General features: G+C 40.7%; 1 protein-coding gene across 1 annotated transcript in view; it reads right to left on the reverse strand.

The window, feature by feature from the left end:
* The window catches only part of LOC116055694 (ectonucleotide pyrophosphatase/phosphodiesterase family member 2-like), a 57,841-nt gene that overhangs the window by 12,430 nt on the left and 23,151 nt on the right, over positions 1–22,260 (reverse strand). The window contains exons 11-22 of the mRNA XM_031307682.2: positions 19,378–19,450; positions 19,156–19,264; positions 17,175–17,300; positions 16,363–16,394; positions 16,119–16,246; positions 14,962–15,040; positions 13,036–13,123; positions 11,191–11,360; positions 9,950–10,010; positions 8,992–9,131; positions 5,654–5,798; positions 4,077–4,154 (exon numbers count right to left, since the gene is read on the reverse strand). Of these exons, the coding sequence (XP_031163542.2) occupies positions 4,077–4,154; positions 5,654–5,798; positions 8,992–9,131; positions 9,950–10,010; positions 11,191–11,360; positions 13,036–13,123; positions 14,962–15,040; positions 16,119–16,246; positions 16,363–16,394; positions 17,175–17,300; positions 19,156–19,264; positions 19,378–19,450 (1,229 nt within the window). The remainder of the gene's footprint in view (positions 1–4,076; positions 4,155–5,653; positions 5,799–8,991; positions 9,132–9,949; positions 10,011–11,190; positions 11,361–13,035; positions 13,124–14,961; positions 15,041–16,118; positions 16,247–16,362; positions 16,395–17,174; positions 17,301–19,155; positions 19,265–19,377; positions 19,451–22,260) is intronic.

A 22,260-nucleotide genomic window follows, 5' to 3' on the forward strand; every position in this document is an offset into this window, starting at 1 on the left:
GCTAATATTTTGGAAAATAAACCTGTATTGGCCCTCTTATATGACAATCCCATGACTAAACACTTTCTAAAACGCAGCTACTGAAATGTATTATTTATTTATGACGTTATTTGTTGTGGTTATGGCTCAAACCGGGGCATGATCAGCAAAGAGTTGGCCGAAGAACAAAAAAAGGTAAAAAAGGACAGCGACAGAGCACCCTCGGTCACTCATTCACATATTGGCCCTCTTACTCCTACGCAGGTATGCAATAATGTCTATTTTATTGTCGAAATACATTGCAAGACGTGGTTTTACATCAATATATGAATTTACTTTGGTGGCTAAAACGGAGTTAACTTTGTTTTAGTCTCGCGTTGCCAGACCCTCCTCCATAGCGCGCTGAAGGAGGGTCTGGCTACTCCACATGGCATCGGGGATGGGAGGAAAACATGCTCTGGTTTCATGGCATTTCTTTAAACCAATCAGAATCGTCATGGGCGGCGCCGAGCTCCGCACAGAGCCGCTGCCAAATAGTCGTGCGAGAGAAAACTCAGATTGGACAGATAGTCTAGCTAGCTGTCTGGATTTACCCTGCAGAGATCTGAGGAGCAGTTAACCATAGTCCTCAGAAATCCAGCAAATTTAAAATTCCAACACAAAGAAAGCGGAAGGAAACGGAAAAGACATGCATCCGGCAGAATTTCCTGCGGCACCGGAGCAAATCCAGGAGGTGGAACGTCAAGGATGTAGACTAACTTTGTTTCATCATCGTCCTCGGACCCTCGGGAGAAGAGCGAGCCGCGATAGAAGTGCGGAAATGAAAAGCAGTTTAGCGATTTTCCATTGTGATTCGGCCAGAAACGTCAAGATTGTGAGGCGAACAGCTCGTTTTGGATATAATGGCTTGGATATTAAACATGCTCTGGTTTATTGGCATTTCTTTTTAACCAATCCCAATCGTCTTGGGCGGCGGACAAAGCCACGGCGCCGCTCCAGAATAGCCTCGGGAATTAACTTGTTTTGGTGGAACGTGTGTACGTTCAAAAGTTGTTTTAGTCGGAAACAGAAAACTCAGACTGGACAGATAGCCTAGCTAGCTGTCTGGATTTACCCTGCAGAGATCTGAGGAGCAGTTAACCATAGTCCTCATTAATCCAGCAAATTTAAAATTCCGACACAAAGAAAGCGGAAGGAAACGGAAAAGACATACATCCGGCAGAATTTCCTGCGCAACCGGAGCAAATCCAGAAGGACTTTGTTTCATAATCGACCTATTACAGTTATTAATTGATTATCATTATCTCAGACAGATGTGTTTAAAGGTGTGGATTTCGATATCAAATGTAATGCAAACAAGAGCAATATTAGGATTGTTAAAAGTAAAGAAGACAGGAAATTAGTATTCTTTCTGTCTGGTACTGCCCTTAAAGTGTGTGATGAGATTAAATATCTTGACCATCATATTGTTAATGATTGATCAGATGATAAGGACATCAACAGACTAATGTGCTTGCACGTAAATTTGGCATGCATTGTGCTAATGTTAAGGTAGCTTTATTCAAAGCATTCTGTACACCACTGCCCACTTGTGGCGGTCTTACAGAAAAAAGAACATCCAGAGACTGAATGTAGAGTATAATGATGGCACGAGACTGCTTCTAAAACAACCAAGATGGTGTAGTGCTAGTCACATGTTTGTTAGTGTTGGTGTGCCTACATGTTCTGCCTTAATAAACCCTATTTATCGATACATGTGTAGAATGTCTGTCTCAGAAAACTGAATTATACAACCTTTAGCCCACATTGATTTTAGCTCTGTCAGGTATGCATCTAGACTGTGGAGACATTGGCGCTCCTGTTTGTATATTACAGGTGAAGGTTGTTGACCTTTTATTCATTTATATGAATTGTACTGTATATTTATTGCTATATGTTTGTAAATATTGGTTCATGTTTTTGTTACTTTGTATACATTTGATCCGGTAATGCAAACGCACTAAAGATCTATACGTGACAAAACCGCCACATACGTGAGCTGCGTCTCCAGATACTTCTAATTGATTGGTTTGTAGACGGGCTTCCCGTCCTCTCGTCTCCTCTCTCTGTGTCGGAGTTTTTTTCAACTGACTGCTGCTCTCCCCTACTGCCGCGGCTCTTTTTGTTTTGTTGTGATGTTGAGAGGCGAGACACGGGAACTTTCTTTCTGGAGCATTTATTCAGAGACAAACGGAAACCTACACTGTACGTTTACTACCACTTAACAAATAAACTGCTGATGTATTCTCTGCTCTGACAGCCGACAGCTGTCTCCTCTGAGCGCATTCACCATCACTCTCTCATGTAGCCTACAGACTAAGCACCGAGCTGTTCCTTAAAGGAGCTATTCCCCGGTCTTGTAACACAAGGAGAGCCTGCCAGAGCTCCCTGTATTTGGTCCGGAAGTCCGAACCATCCAAAAAATGCTTTCACACTATAAACGAACCGGACCATGGTTCAGTTTGGAGACCACCTCTTTTGGTCGGACCAAAATTTGGTCTTTTGATCCGGACCGTGGTCTGGGGTAGATTTCACACCTGACGACCTGTCACATTCACACAGTTCCACATTCATACCTGGAAGCTAAAATCATCACTAAACGAGAGTTCCTTGTTGTTACTGTTAAGGTGTAAAGAAAATGAAAATGTGCTTATTTCATGATTTGCAGCTCCTTTTTCTGGACGTAGCTTTTCTGGAGGCCAGGGCAACACTGATTGGCTCTTACTGTGCCTCTTACATCTCAATCTGATATTAACATAAATTAAGGGTGCGGACATATTGCCTGACCCTTCTAAATATTAACTTGCTCAGTTGTTATATTCTTATATTCACATTTTTGGGGGAATTTCTTACACATTTCTTCCCTTCAGGGTTTCCACAGGTTTCTGTAAGACTTTTTAAGACCTTTTTTTAGACCATTATGAATGAAATTTACGACCTATATCACGAAATTAAAAACAAAGTCAGATGTCAGAAACCTGGAAACTTTGTCTGAGACAATTCCCCGATTTCCTCAATTCTGTCATAGGACTGGTGTCTAGATCAGCTGCAATTGAGTAGCATGTTGGTCTCATTTGTAGTCGTAATAAAGCAAGTTATATTTGGACTAGCGACAGAAAGAACTACAATGCCACGGAATTAAAAAAAATAAAAACATTCTAAAGCGCTGTGGGAGCATTTCAATGAGCATTTGAGGCATCGGCACATGGACGTCGGAAAATTAAGACCTGTTTAAAATGATTTAGGACCTAGAACACAATACGTCAGTGAATTTAAAGTGCTCATATTATGCTTTTTGGCTTTCTCCCTTTCCTTTATCGTGTTATATATCTTTTTTGTGCATGTTATAGGTTTACAAAAGCCCAAAGTCCACCCCAAAGGGACTTACCATCTCCAACAGAAAACACTGTTCACAAACTGCTCCAAACAGCTCTATTGTAGTCCAGCCTTTACTTCAGAGACAAACGTGGTCACTTTGTAACACACGCTATAATGCTCGCCTAGCTGCTAGCGTGGCACGCCCTCATACTCTGCTTCTGACTGGCTAGTAGTCCTTACCTAGCTACTGTCAGGGCAGGCCCTCATACTCTGCTTCTGACTGGCTAGTAGTCCTTACCTAGTTACTGTCAGGGCAGGCCCTCATACTCTGCTCCTGACTGGCTAGTAGTCCTTACCTAGGTACTGTCAGGGCACGCCCTCATACTCTGCTTCTGACTGGCTAGTAGTCCTTACCTAGCTACTGAGCATGTGCGACTCCCTACAAAGATGGGACAGAAGTGAGATGTCTCACTCTGTAGCTAAAACAGAGAGCTCAACACACAGGGTGAAAAGAGGAGCTGCAGCAATGTGCAGTACAACAAAAAATATGGTGTTTTTTGAAAATTAAACCATGTAAACCTATTCTGATAATCTCTAAATTATGAACCTGAAAATGAGCATAACATGAGCACTTTAAGACAAAGGCTTTAGACTTTTTAAGACCCTGTGGATAACCCTGTCCCTTCCGCCACCATAATGCAACCGTGAACTTGAGTGTGAAGTTGAAGTGTGAGACTCACTCTTGAAGGCCGGGTACATGGGGACGATGTTGGTGATGAGCGAAGCGTCGTATCTGGACTCAGGAGACGATGCCAGCTCTGTCAAGAAAATAAATACTCAAAAGTTGAGTACAAGTGCCGCAAAATTAAATCTTTAAATTAAAAGTACAGTGCAGCTTGATAGGGCTGCACGATATGAGGAAAACATGCCACAACGATGTTAAATGTCGCGATAACGATATTAATTAAATACACAGATATCAAAGTGCACTCAGTTCTGCATTTCTGCTGCTTTCACTATTCTGCTAGGATATACGCCAAATTGCTTGTTGAATTGAAAACAAATGAAAGGAAATCATTTCCAACATTTAATTGAACAAACTAAAGATTGAATTGATATAAAAGGCACAACGATATACTGTGCAACCCTAGTGCTTGAGTAAATGTACTTAGGCCGGCTACACACTGGCTGCGTGGCGTGAGCGTGGCGTTTCTGTTGCGTGTCAGCTGCGTGGCGGCTGCGTGGATTTTTGTCTTTGCACACCAGAAACGTGTCTGCAGTATTGACGGCAAAATAGGCTACAGAATATTTCGTTCTGTATTGACAGGTGCAATATTTGAAAATCGATAATTATTTATTATTATTTTTTTTAATTACATTTACATCTGCATTTATGTCATACCTAGAGACTTTCAAACATAAAATGTCATTTATTAAATGTATTAGTGTCAAAATGACATATAAACACCTTGAAACGGTTCCAACACGCTTGCGTGTCGCGTGAGAAATAGGCGTCGGTTCTATTTCTAGCATGCATGTGTTTTCGGAGGCGTGCGTGTCACGCAGGCAGTGTGCCATCTCTAACCTGTTAACATGGGAGCCCAAATAAAAACGGACACGCCACGCGGCTAAAGGCTCTTATACACTAGACGCAGCCCAGCTGGCACGTACAAATGTGACGTCATGGGATCACCGTGACTATTTATACCCGCGCTGGTGCTCGCTACACTAGTTGCCGTCTTCTCCTGAACAGCGGTGGCGCTAATGAGCAAAGGCTACCGACGTTGCTCTTTCTACGGACTAGAAGAAGAAGTAAACAACGGCAGAACTGGCAGCAGCATTGACGTCAATGCTTCGATTTGATTGGATGACCTACTTCGTCGGATCAAGCCTTTCATTCACCATAAAAGAACTCATCTTAACCCAGTAAGTTTACAAGAGAGACTTGCAGTCACTCACTGCAGAGTCCTGGCATCCGGTTGTCGACGAACTCGTTCAGGCCTCCCGTTTCCGCTTTGTCGCGCGCCGCTGAAAAAAAAAGAGCCGTGTGCGACCTCTGCTCGGCAGGATATTACGTCATTTTGACGTCACGATGGCGCGCGCCACCTTGGATGCGTCCAGTATAATTCACGCTTAACACGCTCATGCGACGCAGCCGGTGTGTAGCCGGCCTTAGTTACACTCCACCACTGTCAGATACTACAGGGGAGAAAGAGCTTTTAGATGCGTGTATCTGGGAAGAATTACGTGTGCTGTGCATTGTCCCTGTCAAACAAACAAAGCAAACAGTGCGAGTGCTCCGGCGCTGCGGGTTTACCTGGATGGAAGAGGAAGCCGTAGGTGAGCTGGTTGTTCTGGCTGTAGGCGGTGCAGCTCTGACTGTGATCGGCCGACACTCGGGGGTCGACTCGGACACACTGAACGCCGGGGGGCGAGACCTCGGGAACGGGAGTCATGTCCTCCTGAGAGACAAAGACACCAAACATTAGCACTTAAAGGGTAACTACCGTTTTTTGTTTTTTTTTCTAACTACTATTATTTTCTAGGCCCCCACGATTGGCTATTACCATGATGCTTTTGTCATGATACGATATTATTGCGATATTCTGCTATATAACGCAATTGATTACCCTTTTTCCAACTTCAAATGATGTCCCCAAAGGAAAACTTTGTCAACATCTGTTTTATCTTAGAAAGATACCTTTCTCTGTTTGTTCATCTCACTTCAATTTTCCATCTAGAGGGCTGAAAAAGCAATTCATTTTATTATCCTAATACCAAAACGGTGCAATTTATATAATAAAAGATTGATACTTGGCATCTGTTTATCGATACAGTATTGCCACGAAAATATTGCAGATTATGCTGTATCGATTCCCCCCCCCATCCCTACTATTTTCCTATGTTTTTGTGTCTAAGTGACTGATGGAAACAACCATCTTTGACATTGGTCCAGTATTAAGCAAGATGGTTGCAGTCAGCAGTCAGTGAAACAAACAATGTAAGTTAATAGGGCAATTGTCCAGCTTGTATTTATCTTCACAAAAGTGCTCCTTTTGCCACTGACAGGCTCAGATTAATATTCTAAGTGTCTGACAACATTATGGAAAGGATTTCTAAGGAGGTCGACCTTTTTGTTGAACAGTAAGATCCTTTTTTTAAACGTAAAAACATCCGGGAAACTGCGTTCGTTAAAACCACCAGACTCCATGTAAATAAACAGTAATTTAAGCCTCATAAAATACACTTCATTCAAAGTCGACACAAACTAAATAAAACTATGAAAAGCTGTTTGGCGTCGTCTTTCCACTTTTCCAACCATAAAAAACTCTGTTTTGGTTGAAATAAACACATAGTTTACCGATTTACATGTGAAAATATGTTGGCTCTATACACGCTAAAAGTATTGTTTTTTTAAATGGAGTCTGGTGTATTTAGCGCTAGCGACTTTTCTGGTTAAACAGAAAGGTCTCAAAGAGGTTTTAAAGGTCTATCTTTCCATAATGTTGTCAGACACTTAGAATATTAATCTCATGGCCCGCCTTATTCTGCCTCTGATTGGCTTACCCTGGTATTCTCACCCTAACCCTAACCAATCCCCACTCCTCATGCCTTAAACCTGACTACGTCGATCATTAACCAGTATAAGAGCGCCAAGTTCTGCCTATGGAGGGATGGCTCAAACATACACAGGACTTTCATCAACGAGACCGTGGTCCATTTTTCATTTGAAAATTAAATGTTCAACTTCACGGAATAAAACGGAGCAACGCCACGTTTAGCTATACGTGCGTAACCGAAAGTGAAGTAAAGTGAAGTAACCAAGATCTTTTTTTTCTAAAAGTAGTTTTGGTGCCTTGAACCTAGCCAAACTGCAACAGTTTTTGAAAACGCTGACGTCATGTTTAAAACCACAACCAGACTTGTTGGTATTTCTGCGTGTGTCCCACGTGTGAGCGGCTGCACCTTGTAAACTTGCAGCCTGTTCCGTGTCAACATCTGGCGAACACGCGTGTTCAGTGTCACAGACACAGGGTTCTGTGTGGTGACTGGTGTTGTTGGACACGTTTGTATTTATGTTTTGCGTGTTTGTGCAGCTCCGTCGCGCTCTGCGCCGGACACAAGCACACTGTCACACACTGTGTATGACGACGTGTAATGTGGGGCAGTAACGGGGGCCAGCGTCAGGATTTTACAACGTTGACACCCAGTTCAGCTACATGAAAGACAGAGTCGGGAGCTGAGGGAGGTCAGGGGAAGTAGAAACACTGTGTTTGGGAGAAAATTCGGGTGCAATAGTTTCTGGCAGTCTTGGCTCACCGGGCAGTGTTGAAGAAAAGGGAATGACCTAACAATTACACATCTTATCCTAATATTCCCTTTCCTGTTCACTGATTAGGTTTCTATAATTGTTTTACTTTATCAATAAACCTATAATGTCTCCTGATTTAATTAGGTCTGCCTTTTCTCTAGCTTAGTGTCAAGCATTCCACTTATATTCCACTGGTCGCTGAGTGAGACCTGTTGTTAAGAGCCCGGCACTTTTCATTAGTTGAAGGAGACAGTATTGAGTCTAGGCAAATTTACTCAAACAGACTTGTGAGTTGAATGTCTTCTCAGCTTGTGTTTATGCTGTTGTTTCCTGTAAACTTGTATAAAAACTAGGGGTGTGAATTAGAGGATGGCTACCCAAACCGAGCCCCGTCGGGCCGGGTTCGGACAGATATATTTGGAAATGAGGTTCGGGTCGGGCTCGGTCACATCAGCGCGATAAGGCATTGAACATTTTTAATTTAAAACAGCTTATTATGTAGGTGCGCGTCTGTGTTAACGTGCGCTTGTTGCCCCGTGTGCGCTGATGACCTCATCTGTTGACATTTCCGAATGCCTTCCTACAGTTGCTTAATAAAAGCTTTCCACACAAACAAACGTACATGTGTCATTAGTATGAGAAAAAAATACGATTTTAACTGTGTCAGGCTCGGACAGAAATACAGGGTTCATACGCATTTTAACCAATACTTTTCCATGACGTTTTCATGACTTTTCCATGACTTTTTGGCAAATTTCCATGACTATGTATTCCTGAAAATGTCAGACGACATTATCCAATAAGAATAGAAATCTGTGTTTAAGTTTACCCTCAGAGGTTTAACAATAAAATGACTGATAATTTATGTGGTTCATAGTGGGATTGGTAATATCGCGCCCAGAATAGAACGTTGAGGTTAAGACGACGTGAAAATACATTTATTAATCACATATTATTATGCTGTGTTAAAAAAAAATTCATGACTTTTCCAAAACTTTCTGGGTCTTTTTTTGTTTCCAAAACCTTTCCAGGCCTGGAATTCGCATTTTTCAAATTCCAAAACTTTTCCAGGTTTTTTCAAAACGTATGAACCCTGTAAATATCTTAATGCCTGTCGGGCTCGGACAGAAAAATGCGGCCCGATCTGCACTCTAGTGTGAATCTGTTGTTTTATTTTGTAAATTGAGTTCTTACTTGTGTTCAATTTGTAGATTTTAGGACTTTTAATTGCTCGTTATACTTGGATTGGAAGGAAGGGAATCAATATTAATACAAAGACTGATGTTTTTAACAATTGATACAGTAAAGTTTGTAGAAAACCACGTAAAAGATGTAATGAGTACCTGTCGAGGCAGTGTGTATGCTGTCCACAGAGGCATGGCCAGCTCTTTGCTGTAGCCGCTGATGAACTCCACGTGATGAAGCAAACTGTACTGAGTGTCAAACATCACGGCCGGACGACCAAACGGGAGGTGGGTACTGTCTGCACGCACACAGACACACACGCACATGTGTACACACACACACACACACGCACACGCACACACACACACACACGCACACGCACACAGTCAATTAAAGAGATAGTTTGGATCTTTTTAGTGTGGATGTATGAGATACTTATCTCATAGCCACCAGACTCCTTTGACAAAAACTGTAATTTTACCTCGCAGAACACGGGGAGTTGCTGTTGTACCTCTGCCTCTGTCATCGATTGTTTTTTTGTGTTATTGTGTGACTTTGGTTTTTAAAAAAGGTTGGAAAAAAAAAAGTTCGGACTTACCAATGTCACACATTAACATAAACAAAGCAACTGATGGAGGAAGCGGTAGAGAAGCAACTCCCGTGTTCTGCAAGGTAAAATTAGGAGGAGAAATAAGGAGTCTGGTGGCTTTGAAGAGAGTGGAGATAACGGCTTCAGGTCCACGTCGTAAAGGGCTGTCTGACAGCAAGGTAAAGCTAATTACAGCATTATATTCTAGCCTTGACTTTAAACTGATAGATATTTGATGTGTCTAAAATGCATTTAGCTGCTGCCCCCGTCCACAGCAGTACATTAGACAGTAACTGGAAACTGGAAATAATGCCTCGGTTTTGCAGTGAAACTCAATGACTCAGTACTGAAATACTGACATTTGCACGTATATTTAGTGGATACTTGCTACTACTAAAACTACTTCTGAGCTTGAGCTACTTTTCAAAGTGGAATAAATTGGACAACAACTTTTCCAGTGGTCTGTTGTGCCTTTTGCACGCGGTATTTATCCTTTAAAAAGAGACTGAGGTGTGAGAGGAACCTACTGTAACTGTAGAGTCCATCTGGTGCAGGACTGAAGGCTTCAATGACCTCCTCCACTTTGTTCTGTAACACAAAAACACGGTTTATGACGTCAGATTGTTTGGATGGTTTTCTGCCCCCTAACGGCCTATTTGTGTGACGTTCTGTTCCTTAACCCCCCCGATGTAGCACAAGCAGACTTTATACTTCACAATTGTGAAGATCGTTTGTAGATCTTGACATTTCTGACCGCACTCGACACAAGTGTTCGACACTTGTCACTTTTCCCAATGTTTTTGTCGATTTTTTCCCCCGCGTTTTGGAAGCTTTTTCCCCACATTTTTTGTCACTTTTTGTCGATTGTTTTCCAGCGATTTTTGGAAGCTTTTTCTAAAAAAAAATTTCACTTTTTGACGTTCTTGTTGATTTTTTTTTAAATGTTTTTTTTTCAACGATTTTTTGTAGATTTTTTTCCCCGTGTATGGAAGCCATTTTTGGTCACTTTTTGATTTTTTTGTAGATTTTTTGTAGATTTTTTTTTTGTCGATTTTTTTCCAGCGATTTTTTTAAATGTTTTTGTCGATTTTCTACGTTTACGTTTTGGAAGCTTTTTCCAAAAAAACGTGTCACTTTTTGATGTTTTTGTCGATTTTTTTTTCCAACAATTTTTTGGGATGTTTTGTCAATTTTTTTCCCCCCCACATTTTGGAAGCTTTTTCCAACGATTTTTTGTCACTTTTTGATGTTTTTGTCGATTGTTTTCCCGCGTGTTTGGAAGCTTTTTCCCAAAAAAATTTCACCTTTTGACAATTTTGTCAATTTTTTTAATGTTTTTGTCGATTTTTTTTTTCAACAATTTTTTTTGGATGTTTTGTCGATTTTTTTTACTGCGTTTTGGAAGCTTTTTCTAACATTTTTTGTCACTTTTTTCAACGTTCTTTTGTCACCTTTTTTTTTCTTAAATGCTATAAAATTAAATAAAACACCGAAATTCAATAAAAGTAGTGACCTGATCATTTCTTTTACCTGTGAAGAGTAATGGTTATATGGAACCATCTACGTTTTTTTAGACTTTTTACGACCCCGCGGAAACTGCAGCGTGACGTCGGGTTGCAATTCAAAATGAATTGGCATGGCCGCACCGTCTGAGGACCGATGCAGTGTGAATGCACGCTAACAGATTAAACAAAAGAATAATGCGGCTTTCGTTTTTTTTTTGTTATGCAACAGGTGAAAGTCAGACAGGATTGTTCAGCCCTCTGACCTCGTCGTCACAGCTGCAGCCCAGGTCGTGGGTCACAGCGTCGGAGTTGGACGGCGGGGTCGGCGGGGTCACTTCCTCTGGCATGCTGGGTTGGTACGGAGGGTGTTGCAGCATGTTGTTCAAGCTGCCGTATGTCCCGTTGTTAGGAGCCGGCTTCAACCCCAACAAGTCTGACAGGGACAGAGAGAGAGACGGGAGGGTCAGTAACAACTACAGTCCGACCGATATATCGGCGGACCGATATTATCGGCCGACATTAGGCATTTTCCAAACTATCGGTATTGGCATTTATAATGGCCGATAAATTAATATTTAAAAAATGAAATAAAAACGGACGAAACACCCTTCAACCATGTTCTGAGTGTTGGCGTTGTATAGTTTGTCCACCAGAGGGCGCTCTACAGCGTCCCTGTTGGCAACACTCGTGTTTAACCCTTTAATTTTCATACCATAAGTTTGTATTTTCATACATTTTATCTATCAGAACTTTAATATATTTTGATGTTCCTCTGTTCTGTTGTGACAATAAAACAACCATGTTTATTTTTAAACTGCATTATCATATTATTTTAGTGAGGACTCATTAGGGAAATCTGTTCATATTTTGTTAAGCGTTTCTGGATTTATTTATTTTTTATAATATATATCGGCCAATATATTGGAATATCGGATTTTTAAATCACCAAATAGTCGATATCGGCCTTAAAAATCCTTTATCGGTCTGGCTCTAGTAACAACGCATTATGATATTAGCAATTTGTCAAAAAGAAATCATGTTAACCTGCGTATGATAGTGGGGATGTGTCTGTGGATTCATGTTCTGTTGTATGCCTAAGTACGGACACTAGTGTACCCTGGTATGACGTGTCCATTGGTTACTTGGTTTTTGAGAAGGAAACGTGAAGGTATCAGTAGGACTACTGTATATTTTATTTATTTTTTTAAGATTTTTTGGGGGGCATTTCAGGCCTTTATTACAGCTGAAGATGTGAAAGGGGATAGAGAGGGGGAATGACATGCGGCAAAGGGCCGCAGGTCGGAGTTGAACCTGTAGAATGATTCATTATCTTGCCTTTATTTATTGTATCGACAACATGGAAGTATTAATGGAACGTTGAATGTCTTGTTTTGTTGTATCTTTTGTGTGGACCCCAGGAAGAATAGTTGTTACTACGGTAACAACTAATGGGGATCCTACATAAATAAATAAATAAATGTCCAAATGTAATGCATTTTCACTTCATCATGTAATAATCTGCCACATTTTGTAATAAAACCCCTGAACGCAATATGTAATAAATGCAGTGACGTGTATTGACCAACGAAAGGTAATCTTCTGAACCAATGGTATATTTTTTAAATTATTTTTGAGTCGCTATGATTCATGCTAGAATTCATAAAATAAACATGATAATGTTTTTTATATATATATATATATATATATATATATATATAAAAGAATGACGACATCCATTTTGGTTGGTTATTACATAATGCACCATAAGTTTACATGTTTTGTTCCAAAGAAAGTGCAACCCCCGTATTTTGTAAGAAGCGCCGCATTATGTAATAATTTATCACAAAAAGCGGAGAAATTTATTACATATTGTGTTCAGGGGTTTTTACTGCAAAATGCGTCCGATTATTACATAAACCTGTGTTACAGAGTCAGTTTGTTGATGAAACATTTGGGGATAAATGTTCTTTTACAGTTTGTTGTGTAGATGTAAAAAACTCAAAAACATCACCCGTGAAAGTATGGCCTGTTAAATGGCTTCATTAGGACCTTAGGTGCATCACTGATGACATTAAAAAGGCAAATAATAATGATAATAATATTCTCACCGCACATGACGTTGTATAATTCTATATTTTCAAACTCTGGCACTCTTGTCTGGAACTTGAAGCTCGGTCCATGACCCATAAAAATAGTCTGTGTGAAGAAAATAAGACATTAAACCCAGAGCAATATCATCTAATATAACTCAGTGGTTACCCTGCGTCCAAATGATATCCTACGTTTATCTTTCATATTATTAATTCAATCAAAGAAAAATCAGAGAGTATATCCTAAAGAGACTATTCTATTAGACAGGTGAAATGCAATAATCACCACAGCAAATTCCACGTTAAGTGGACTTATTGTGGCAATAAACCCTTTTTTCTGATTCTGATTCTGATAATATAACCCCAGAGATGTATTATAGTATACTTATACCATGGTCTGGGTGAATACTCGATTCTGATTGGCTGCAGGGTGTCCATAAAAAAGTCTTGTAGGACACCTACTACACTAGTTCCGGTGAAACGGGCTGTTTACCGTTCGAAATTAATAAATAAATGCGCTGGCTACATCAGCTGTGAGTGACCATATCCGATCAACAATATCTAACACAATAAGTAAGGGTTTACTTACTTTGTATCAGCGATCATGTCTCCTCCAGTTTGCCATTTAGCTCGGTACTTAGCTAAGGCTTCGACCGACAGTAGCCTAACATTGTTCGTGAAAATCTTTATGTTGTTTTGGGGACAATGACATGGCTTGATAGCTAGCTTGTCTTGTTGTTAAACATACTGTCAACTTATTTTGCCTAATTGCCAACTGTACACAATGTTATTGACTTTGGAGCTTGCTAGCATAGCGTTAGCTTCATGGCTCAGAGCTGAGCTGAAGGGTTCTACGAGCTGAGCGGACTATATAAATATCTCCCGTTGCTGAGGGTGGCAAGTCATATCTAAGGTCTTACCTATTTCCTGGAGCAGGGCATAACGTTTGCATTGTATAATATCATGGGATGGGAATGATTGGTCCAGGTATTAGTCAAACCCTCAGGCGTAGCCAGGGAAACGGAGTTATTGTTTGGAAAAAACTTTAGATTTCGATTGTGAAACGAATTAAAATATAAACTAATGTTTTAAAAAATATGTTATTTGGCAAGTGACCATGGTATAGGCGGGTTAATGCCCTTCGAGGTGTCCATTGTCAGGTATGGACACGCCTCAGGTATGGAGGCCTTGCCGTCGTCCATTAAAGCGTAACTCTCGCCAAAACGCAACCTAGGGTCTTTTTGTGAATGTACCTGAGTCAAACTTTCGTTTAAAAGCATATTTAGGATGGAAGCATCACTTTTAAGATTTACCGTATTTTCGTTTTTCGGTCAAATGGCCTTTTGAATGGGAGTGCTAGGGGCACTTTTATGCTAGCCTCAAAATAGCTATTTTTAAAACACTAAGAAGGCTCCACACAACATGAAACTTGGCTCGAAGTATCACCAGGGGCTCTACACCTTAACGAAAGCATTGAGAACATTGTTTGTGTACACAGAGTTTACTAAAAAAAAAGGTTTTGAGCAACTTTTCATGTTGTGTTGAGCTTTCTTAGTGTTTTTAAAATAGCTATTTTGAGGCTAGCATAAAAGTGCCCCTAGCACTCCCATTCAAAAGGCCTTTTGACCGAAAAACGAGAATACGGTAAATCTTAAAAGTGACGCTTCCGTCCTAAATATGCTTTTAAACGAAAGTTTGACTTGGGTACATTCACAAAAAGACCCTAGGTTGCATTTTGGCGAGAGTTACGCTTTAATACCTGACAATGGATACCTCGTCGGGCATTAACCCTTACAGATACAACACATGATAGAACAAACAATCTGTAATACAGGAGAGAAAAGGAGATCTAAAGTTACAGAGACAACACATCATGAAAACAGTCTGTAATACAGGAGAGAAAAAGAGGTATAACGTTGGAGAGACTTTACAACAACACAGTACCCTCATGCTGGTTATCTTGTTGTCAAAGCCGTGGTCACCATTGAAACCACACCGAGTCCTCAGTTTTTCTGGCATTTTCCTGCAGCAAACAGAACAGAAAAAGAGTGTGTCTTTTCCACAATTGAATGCCTTTGCACCCTTTAATTAAAACCACAAATCCCACAAACTCTGGTGCGGTCTCTGGCTCACCCAGTAGAGTGTGCGCCAGCAGGGGTGGGGGGGGAGTAAGTCACACATGTGCAAGTCACAAGCAAGTCTCAAGTCTTAACCTTTAGGTCGCAAGAAAGTCTCAAGTCACTGTGGTGACAATCAAGCAAGTCAAGTCGAGTCCCTGCTATAAGTCCACCAAGTCACAAGTCAAGTCATACCGAAAACTGCCGTTAACGTTAGCTAAAAGACACATTCACGTACCTTTGTTTGTGTTGCTTGAAATGACGGATGAAGTCAGATGTTGTGGTTCTCGTGTCAGTAATTTTGGAGTTGTAATCCTTGCACACCGCTGTTCTTTTTTTAACAACGAGCATCGACTACAAACTCCTTAAATCTGAATTTCACTATTTTGGGCATAATCCCTTCCATGACGGCTGCCTCCTACGTTTGTCTCTGCTGGTCTGCCACGCTCTGGAAGGCTGCATATCAACTTGGCAGGGTGCCGCGTATAGCACAAAGATGTTCCGAAAATAAAACGTAACTTCTCAATAGCTTAAAAAAAAAAAAAAAGAATTTGGATTTGGCTATTACGTGAATGAAAAGTCAAGTCCTTTCAAGTCAAAAGTCAAGTCTCAAGTCTTGAATACCAAAGTCAAAGTCAAGTCGAGTCATTTATCAATGTACAGTAAGTCAAGCAAGTCTCGAGTAATCAAATTGGCGACTCGAGTCAGACTCAAGTCAAGTCGTGCGACTTGAGTCCCCCACCTCTGGTGTAGAAACAACGACTGAAAACTCTTGTGGTACTAGAGCTCAGGTGTCAAACCCAAGGGCCGCGGGTCAAATCCGGGCCCCTCACAGACTCTGATCAAGGGTCGCACTTTGTCCTCCGCGATCGCGTCATTACTTTAATGGTAATCACACTCATTTCTCAGAAGCAATAAGGTAATGATTTGTTGCTTTGAAAACCATCACGTTTAGCAGAAGTGGATAAGTGCGTCCCGGGTTACCTGGCGATGTGCCACTTCCTCTCCATCAGCAGGTGGACGTCCTCGATCCTGCGGTTGTTGGCGTAGTGAAGCCTCTTGGGTAAATGCTGCTTCAGGTAAGGCTTGAAGTGCTGAGACGGCATTTTACACTGAAAACAACAAATATATAAAAAAGAAAGGTGATTGACCTGTCCTCTGTGCCTTTGTCTCACTGGACAGTTTGAGAAATGTCACATGTGTTGTGACGGTTTTGTTTTGTACTCACAGTGAGGTTTGCAACCACAACTTTGGGGTCATCTGGAAAGGGAAAATATCACATCAAAAGCCTGCCTTTATTTTATAAAATCTGATTCAGTCTATAGTGTTAAAGGGTATTTTCTTTTCCAACCTGTGTGTAAGTGACTGAAGGAACAACAATCTTTTGACATTGGTCCAGTATTAAGCGAGATCGCTGTAACCGTATAGGGCAAATGTGCATCGTCAATTTCTGTCCACTAAAAGTGCTGTTTTTGCCGCTGACAGCCTCAGATTATTATTCTAAGTGTCTGACAACATTGTGTAAAGGATCCCTACAGAGATAGACCTTTTTTTAAAAGAGTAAAATCCTCTTTGTTTAACCAGAAACAGCTCAGAGATCGCTAGCGCTAAACCCACCAGACCCCATTTAAAAAAACAATACTTTTAGCGTGTATAGAGCCAACATATTGCCACATGTAAATCGGTAAACTGTATTTACGTCAACCAAAACTAGAGTTGTGATAAAGTGGAAAGATGACCCAAAACAGCTTTTCATAGTTTTATTTTGTTTCTGTCGACTTTGAATGAAGTGTATTTTACGATGCTAAAATTAGTGTTTATTTACATGGAGTGTGGTGGGTTTAGCGATCGCAATTTTGCGGATGTTTTTACGTTTAAAAAAAGGATCTTACTCTTTAACAGAAAGGTCGACCTCCTTAAAATCCTTTTCATAATGTTGTCAGACACTATGTCAGACAATCCGAGCCTGAGAAAAATAGGGTCCAGGTTGAAAAAAAAAAAAACGAAGTTACCCTTTAAAACCAGTTACTGTCTACTTACATGTGGGGGATTTGGGTTCCCGGGGTCGTATTCTGCCCAGCGAGCCAGGGATCAGCGCGATCTCTTCTATGTTGAGCGGGTAGCTGCTGAGAAACTCTGTGCGATCACAGTGGGCTTCCTCCATACCTGAGAGACAGAGAGGGCAGCCACGCTTTCAAGTGTTATTATTGAAAAGGTCAGTTTACCTAAAAGTAACACAATTTGAAATCTGAATTTCTGTTCATGTTGATAGTTTTGATGTAATGTGCCAAGATCTGAAACTTGTGCCGCCACTGAAAATACACTTGGACGTGAACGGGACTTTGTGCTCCTCAAAAGCATAAAAAAACGAGGAAACAATGTCCCAGTTACTCTGGGAAATCTACAGGAATCACTGTCAAGAGTTGCCATAGGCACTATTTCTTTTGTAGAAAGTAGTTACTGTTTTTTAACACTTTGAGCCAGGGCCGTAGTACTTGAGTTTACTTTTTTTTAAGCCTTGCACTTGTCTCGGTCTCATGCCTTTGTTGGACTTGGAATATGTCCTGGACTCGGCTGTTAAGAACTGGTCAAGTTGTTCCCTGGCTGCTGATTGAAGAGCAGTATGTTGCCCTGCTTTGAGCATCACAAACCAAAATTTCATTCACCTCTTTTGTATGAGGATAGAGGCACACAACTCAGATACAGAAAAGGTAAAAAAAAAAAAAAAAGTATTGGCATGACTATTAAGTGAAAAGAATAGTTTTATGTAGTTTGGCTGAATTGTCCCTTTAGAAATCATTGACTACAGAGATGATTAGATGGGATTAAAAGCCCAAGCACAGTCTGTATCCAGTCAAAGTTTAAAGTTAAGACCGTGTTAAGACCATTATGTTTTTAAGACCATTATGAATTAAATGTAAGACCTTTATCACAACATCCCCTTAGCCCTAAATGATTTTTTTCAAGCCAAGTATCGCTAAACTTGCACTTCCCCATAGCTGAAGAATAAAATCGGTTTTATGTCTGTGGTACAATCCGAAAGAGACTCACGCCAATAACAGGAAAGCTGATTGGCTGCAGTATAAGTTGCACGTTGGTGTCAATTGTAGTCGTAATACAGCAAAGTTATATTTGGACTAGTGAAAGAAAGAACTACAGCACCAAGGAATAAATCAAAAATGAACATTAGAGGTAGCGTTGCATGGACGTAGGAAAATAACGACCTGTTTAAAATTATTTTAGACCTGGAATTATTATTCTAAGTATCTCACAACATTGTGGAAAGGATCCCTACAGAGATAGACCTTTTTTTAAAAGAGTAAAATCCTCTTTGTTTAACCAGAAACAGCTCAGAGATCGCTAGCGCTAAACCCACCAGACATTTAAAAAAACAATACTTTTAGCGTGTATAGAGCCAACATATTGCCACATGTAAATCGGTAAACTGTGTTTACGTCAACCAAAACTAGAGTTGTGATAAAGTGGAAAGATGACCCAAAACAGCTTTTCATAGTTTTATTTTGTTTCTGTCGACTTTGAATGAAGTGTATTTTACGATGCTAAAATTACTGTTTATTTACATGGAGTCTGGTGGGTTTAGCGAATGCGTATTTTCACATTTAAATCTGTAAACTATGTGTTTATTTCAACCAAAACTTTTTGGGGGAATTACTGGAATTGTTGGGTCTTTGTAAATTATAGAGTGTGGTCTAGACATACTCTATTAAGTGTCTTGAGATAACTCTTGTTATGATTTGATACTAGAAATAAAATACACTTGAACACAATACTTTAGCGAATTTACGACTTTTTCAAGGCCTAACTTTTTAAGACCCCGCAGAATCCCTGGTATCATTATTCATTCAACCTTTACTTATGCTCCAGAGATCATTACATAACTAATGATATTAAATCCTTTTGGGGGTTTATCTGTATTTGTATCCCTCTTACTTATTAACTCAGCTTTACATTAACTGTCCAGATCTGACTAAAGAAAAGAGATGTAACACGACGGCCATACCGTGGTCTCCTACGATGATGACATTGACGCAGCGATGCAGGTTCATCTGCTTCAGACCGTTCATCAACTGACCAATGATGTTATCGATCTCCCTCAGAGGGTTATCCAGCTGTAGACCGGAAACACAGGATGATTTATTTAATGATGTGATGAAGCATGACTCCCACCTCACACTTCCAGCAGCTTCGCTGTCACTTCTCCACCCTCGGGTGTCACACTCACCTCACTGCTGAGTGGTCCCAGTCGGTGCCCGAAGGTATCGGGCTGCTCCGAGTGGACGGCATAAACATAAGGCCTGAAGAGACACAACAGAAAATGTATTCATGATTTCTCCATAGGTGAGCGAAGAGATGTGGACTTGGTGACTTGGACTCGAGTCGCCTCAGTCACTGTTTTGCCTCGCATTGCCAGACCCTCCTCCACTGCGCTGCGTAGGTGGGTCTGGCTAGGGGGAGAAACATGCTCTGGTTTATTGGCATTTCTTTAAACCAATCACAGTCGTCTTGGGCGGTGCTAAGCGCCAGACGGAGCCACGGGGCCTCTGTCGGTACACGATCCGTTCTGCCTGCACGATCCGTTCTGCACATGCGCAAAATGTTCGCGCGGTTGTACGAGGATTTACGACACTGCACGATCTGCTCCACGTTTCCGGTCGACAGCCAAGCTAACGTTAGTTTAGCTAACAGCTAATTCGGCTAACCGCTAGCTGATTGTAGCAGTCTGCCGTTAGCCTCCACAGGCAAGCTAACGTTAGTTTAGCTAACGGCTCATTCGGCTAACTGCTAGCTGATTGTAGCGGTCTGCCGTTAGACTCCACAGGCAAGCTAACGTTAGTTTAGCTAACAGCTAATTCGGCTAACTGCTAGCTGAGACAGCATGTAATAACTTTAAAAGACCCTCAAAATAAAACTTGAAAATAAACGTTGACATATATAACAGCTGTTACGTCAGTTCTACTTTACTTGTGCTCATTTAAAATACAATCACTCAATACTTGTCTTTATTGTTATTACTGTGAAGTCTTAATTTAGCTGTAGCCTGCTTTTCCCATTACGTTTGAGTTAACGTTATTTTAGACTGAATCTAGCTGTCAGCTAGCGGTTAGCCGAATTAGCTGTTAGTTAACTTAACGTTAGCTTCCCGGTGGAGGCTAGCCATAGGCTAGCGTGGAACAGATCGTGCAGGTCGTATCCTCGGTAAAACAGTATTATCTTGCACATGTGCAGAACTGATCGTGCAGGCAGAACGGATCGTGTACCGACAGCCTCTGCAAAATAGCTTCAGGAAGGAACTTGTTTTGGTGGAACATGTGTACGTTCAAAAGTAGTTTTAGTCGTGCAACAGAAAACTCAGATTGGACAGATAGTCTAGCTAGCTGTTTGGATTTACCCTGCAGAGAACTGAGGAGCAGTCAACCATAGTCCTCAGAAATCCACCGGAGGTTAGAATTCCAACCCAAAGAAACCAGAAGGTAACGGACAGCAACGGAGCAATCCCGCAAGTGGAACGTCTTGGATAGACTTACTTGGGACTTGAGCAAAGATGACTTGGTCGCCGAGCTTGTTGTTTCTGGCAGAGAGCGTCTCACCTCAACTCACACTCAACTCACCGCACCATAAAAAACACTTTATCAGCTTGTGACCCCTTCACTGACCCGGCATCTGCTCCACGCTAAAAACATCCTTTTATCTTCAAGTCTTCAAGAGACTCTTCTTACCAACTCATAGACTAAAATGTAAAACACACAGCCCTTCTTACAACATTGTGTAAGATTAACAACAATCTGTGAGATTGTTGATGTACAAGTTATATTTTAAACTACATATGCATGAAAACTACCTCAAAGGTATACACATATTCAGTAAAACTTCCATGAGAGCACGACTTGTTCATGCAGCTGCGCACACATCCTAAACAGCCACTAACAAAACAACCGCAGTCACTTAGGCTGCTCTGTGAGTCCAGAGGAAAGGAGCGTGAAACCTGACAGTTAAAGAAGTACTCAGCCAAAACAGGGAGAAAAAATGTGTGTTACGGTAAATGGGAATGACTATTTTTACATATTGAGCCTTTTTCATAGTTTTCATATTCCATTTTATACAGCAAGAAATATAGGGATTATATTTTATCCCTATATTTTAACTTCTGCACTATTTTATGTCTTAGATTCTCATTTTTTAACTTTCTTTTTATACATATTTAAGTAGCAGTGTTGGAAGGAGCTCAATGATTCTCTGTAATTGTTGCGCTTGTGACAGTAAACATCTTAAATCTTGAAATACAACTTCGGAAAAGGAGTCAGTGGTCACATGCAGCATCAGTGTTGGTAAATTGGAGAGGTTTTAAAGTTGAAAACTAATTATTTGGGAGAGAAAACAAAAGACGAAATGTGCCATTATTACACAAACGCTCCATTATGATCATCAATCAATTCCTCGTGAAACGTAAACACAGTTGTGTAATGAAGTGAACAAGAAAAAAAGAACTAGAATCAACAGGAACAGGGTTCAACAGTAAGGGTTGCTCGTTGGCCCCGTGGCAAGTAAATATAACAATCCACAAAAAAGTTTCAATGATTTTCTCCGATCGTCATCGTAATCATTCTCTTGCCCTCCTCCCCCGTGCCCACATGGGAGAATGCTTGTTGAATGATTTAAACAATCAATCTGTCTTGTTAGAAGAAGAAGATGAAGGCTGCGTACGAGCTAAAGCGAGAGTTTCAAGCGTCCTGGAAGAAGTAGGTTTTCTTGGGTGGCAGTAGAACATGTATATGAAACAACTACAATGTTTAGCTAAATTTGCCAAGTCCAAGGCAGATGAACGTCTTCATTTAGAAAACAAATGCTGTGCCATGATAAAAAAAAACTAAAAAACCCCAGTACGAGCCAGTAAAAATGGACTTTTTGGGCAAGTAGAATTTTTTTAAATCTTAACGTTGAACCCTGAGGTACAATGGTCAAAATGATTATACTGCACCTTTCTCATTTTCACATTTTGACTTGTTTACATTAGCCGCTTTCCGACCGGAGGGATTTTTGTAGTTCCTAGAACACAACGTTCCTAGAACCATGTTTTTCTCATGTTCCGACTGGACCAATTTGGGGA

This window comes from Sander lucioperca, chromosome 16 (genome assembly GCF_008315115.2).
Source record: "Sander lucioperca isolate FBNREF2018 chromosome 16, SLUC_FBN_1.2, whole genome shotgun sequence".
NCBI classification, from domain to species: domain Eukaryota; kingdom Metazoa; phylum Chordata; class Actinopteri; order Perciformes; family Percidae; genus Sander; species Sander lucioperca.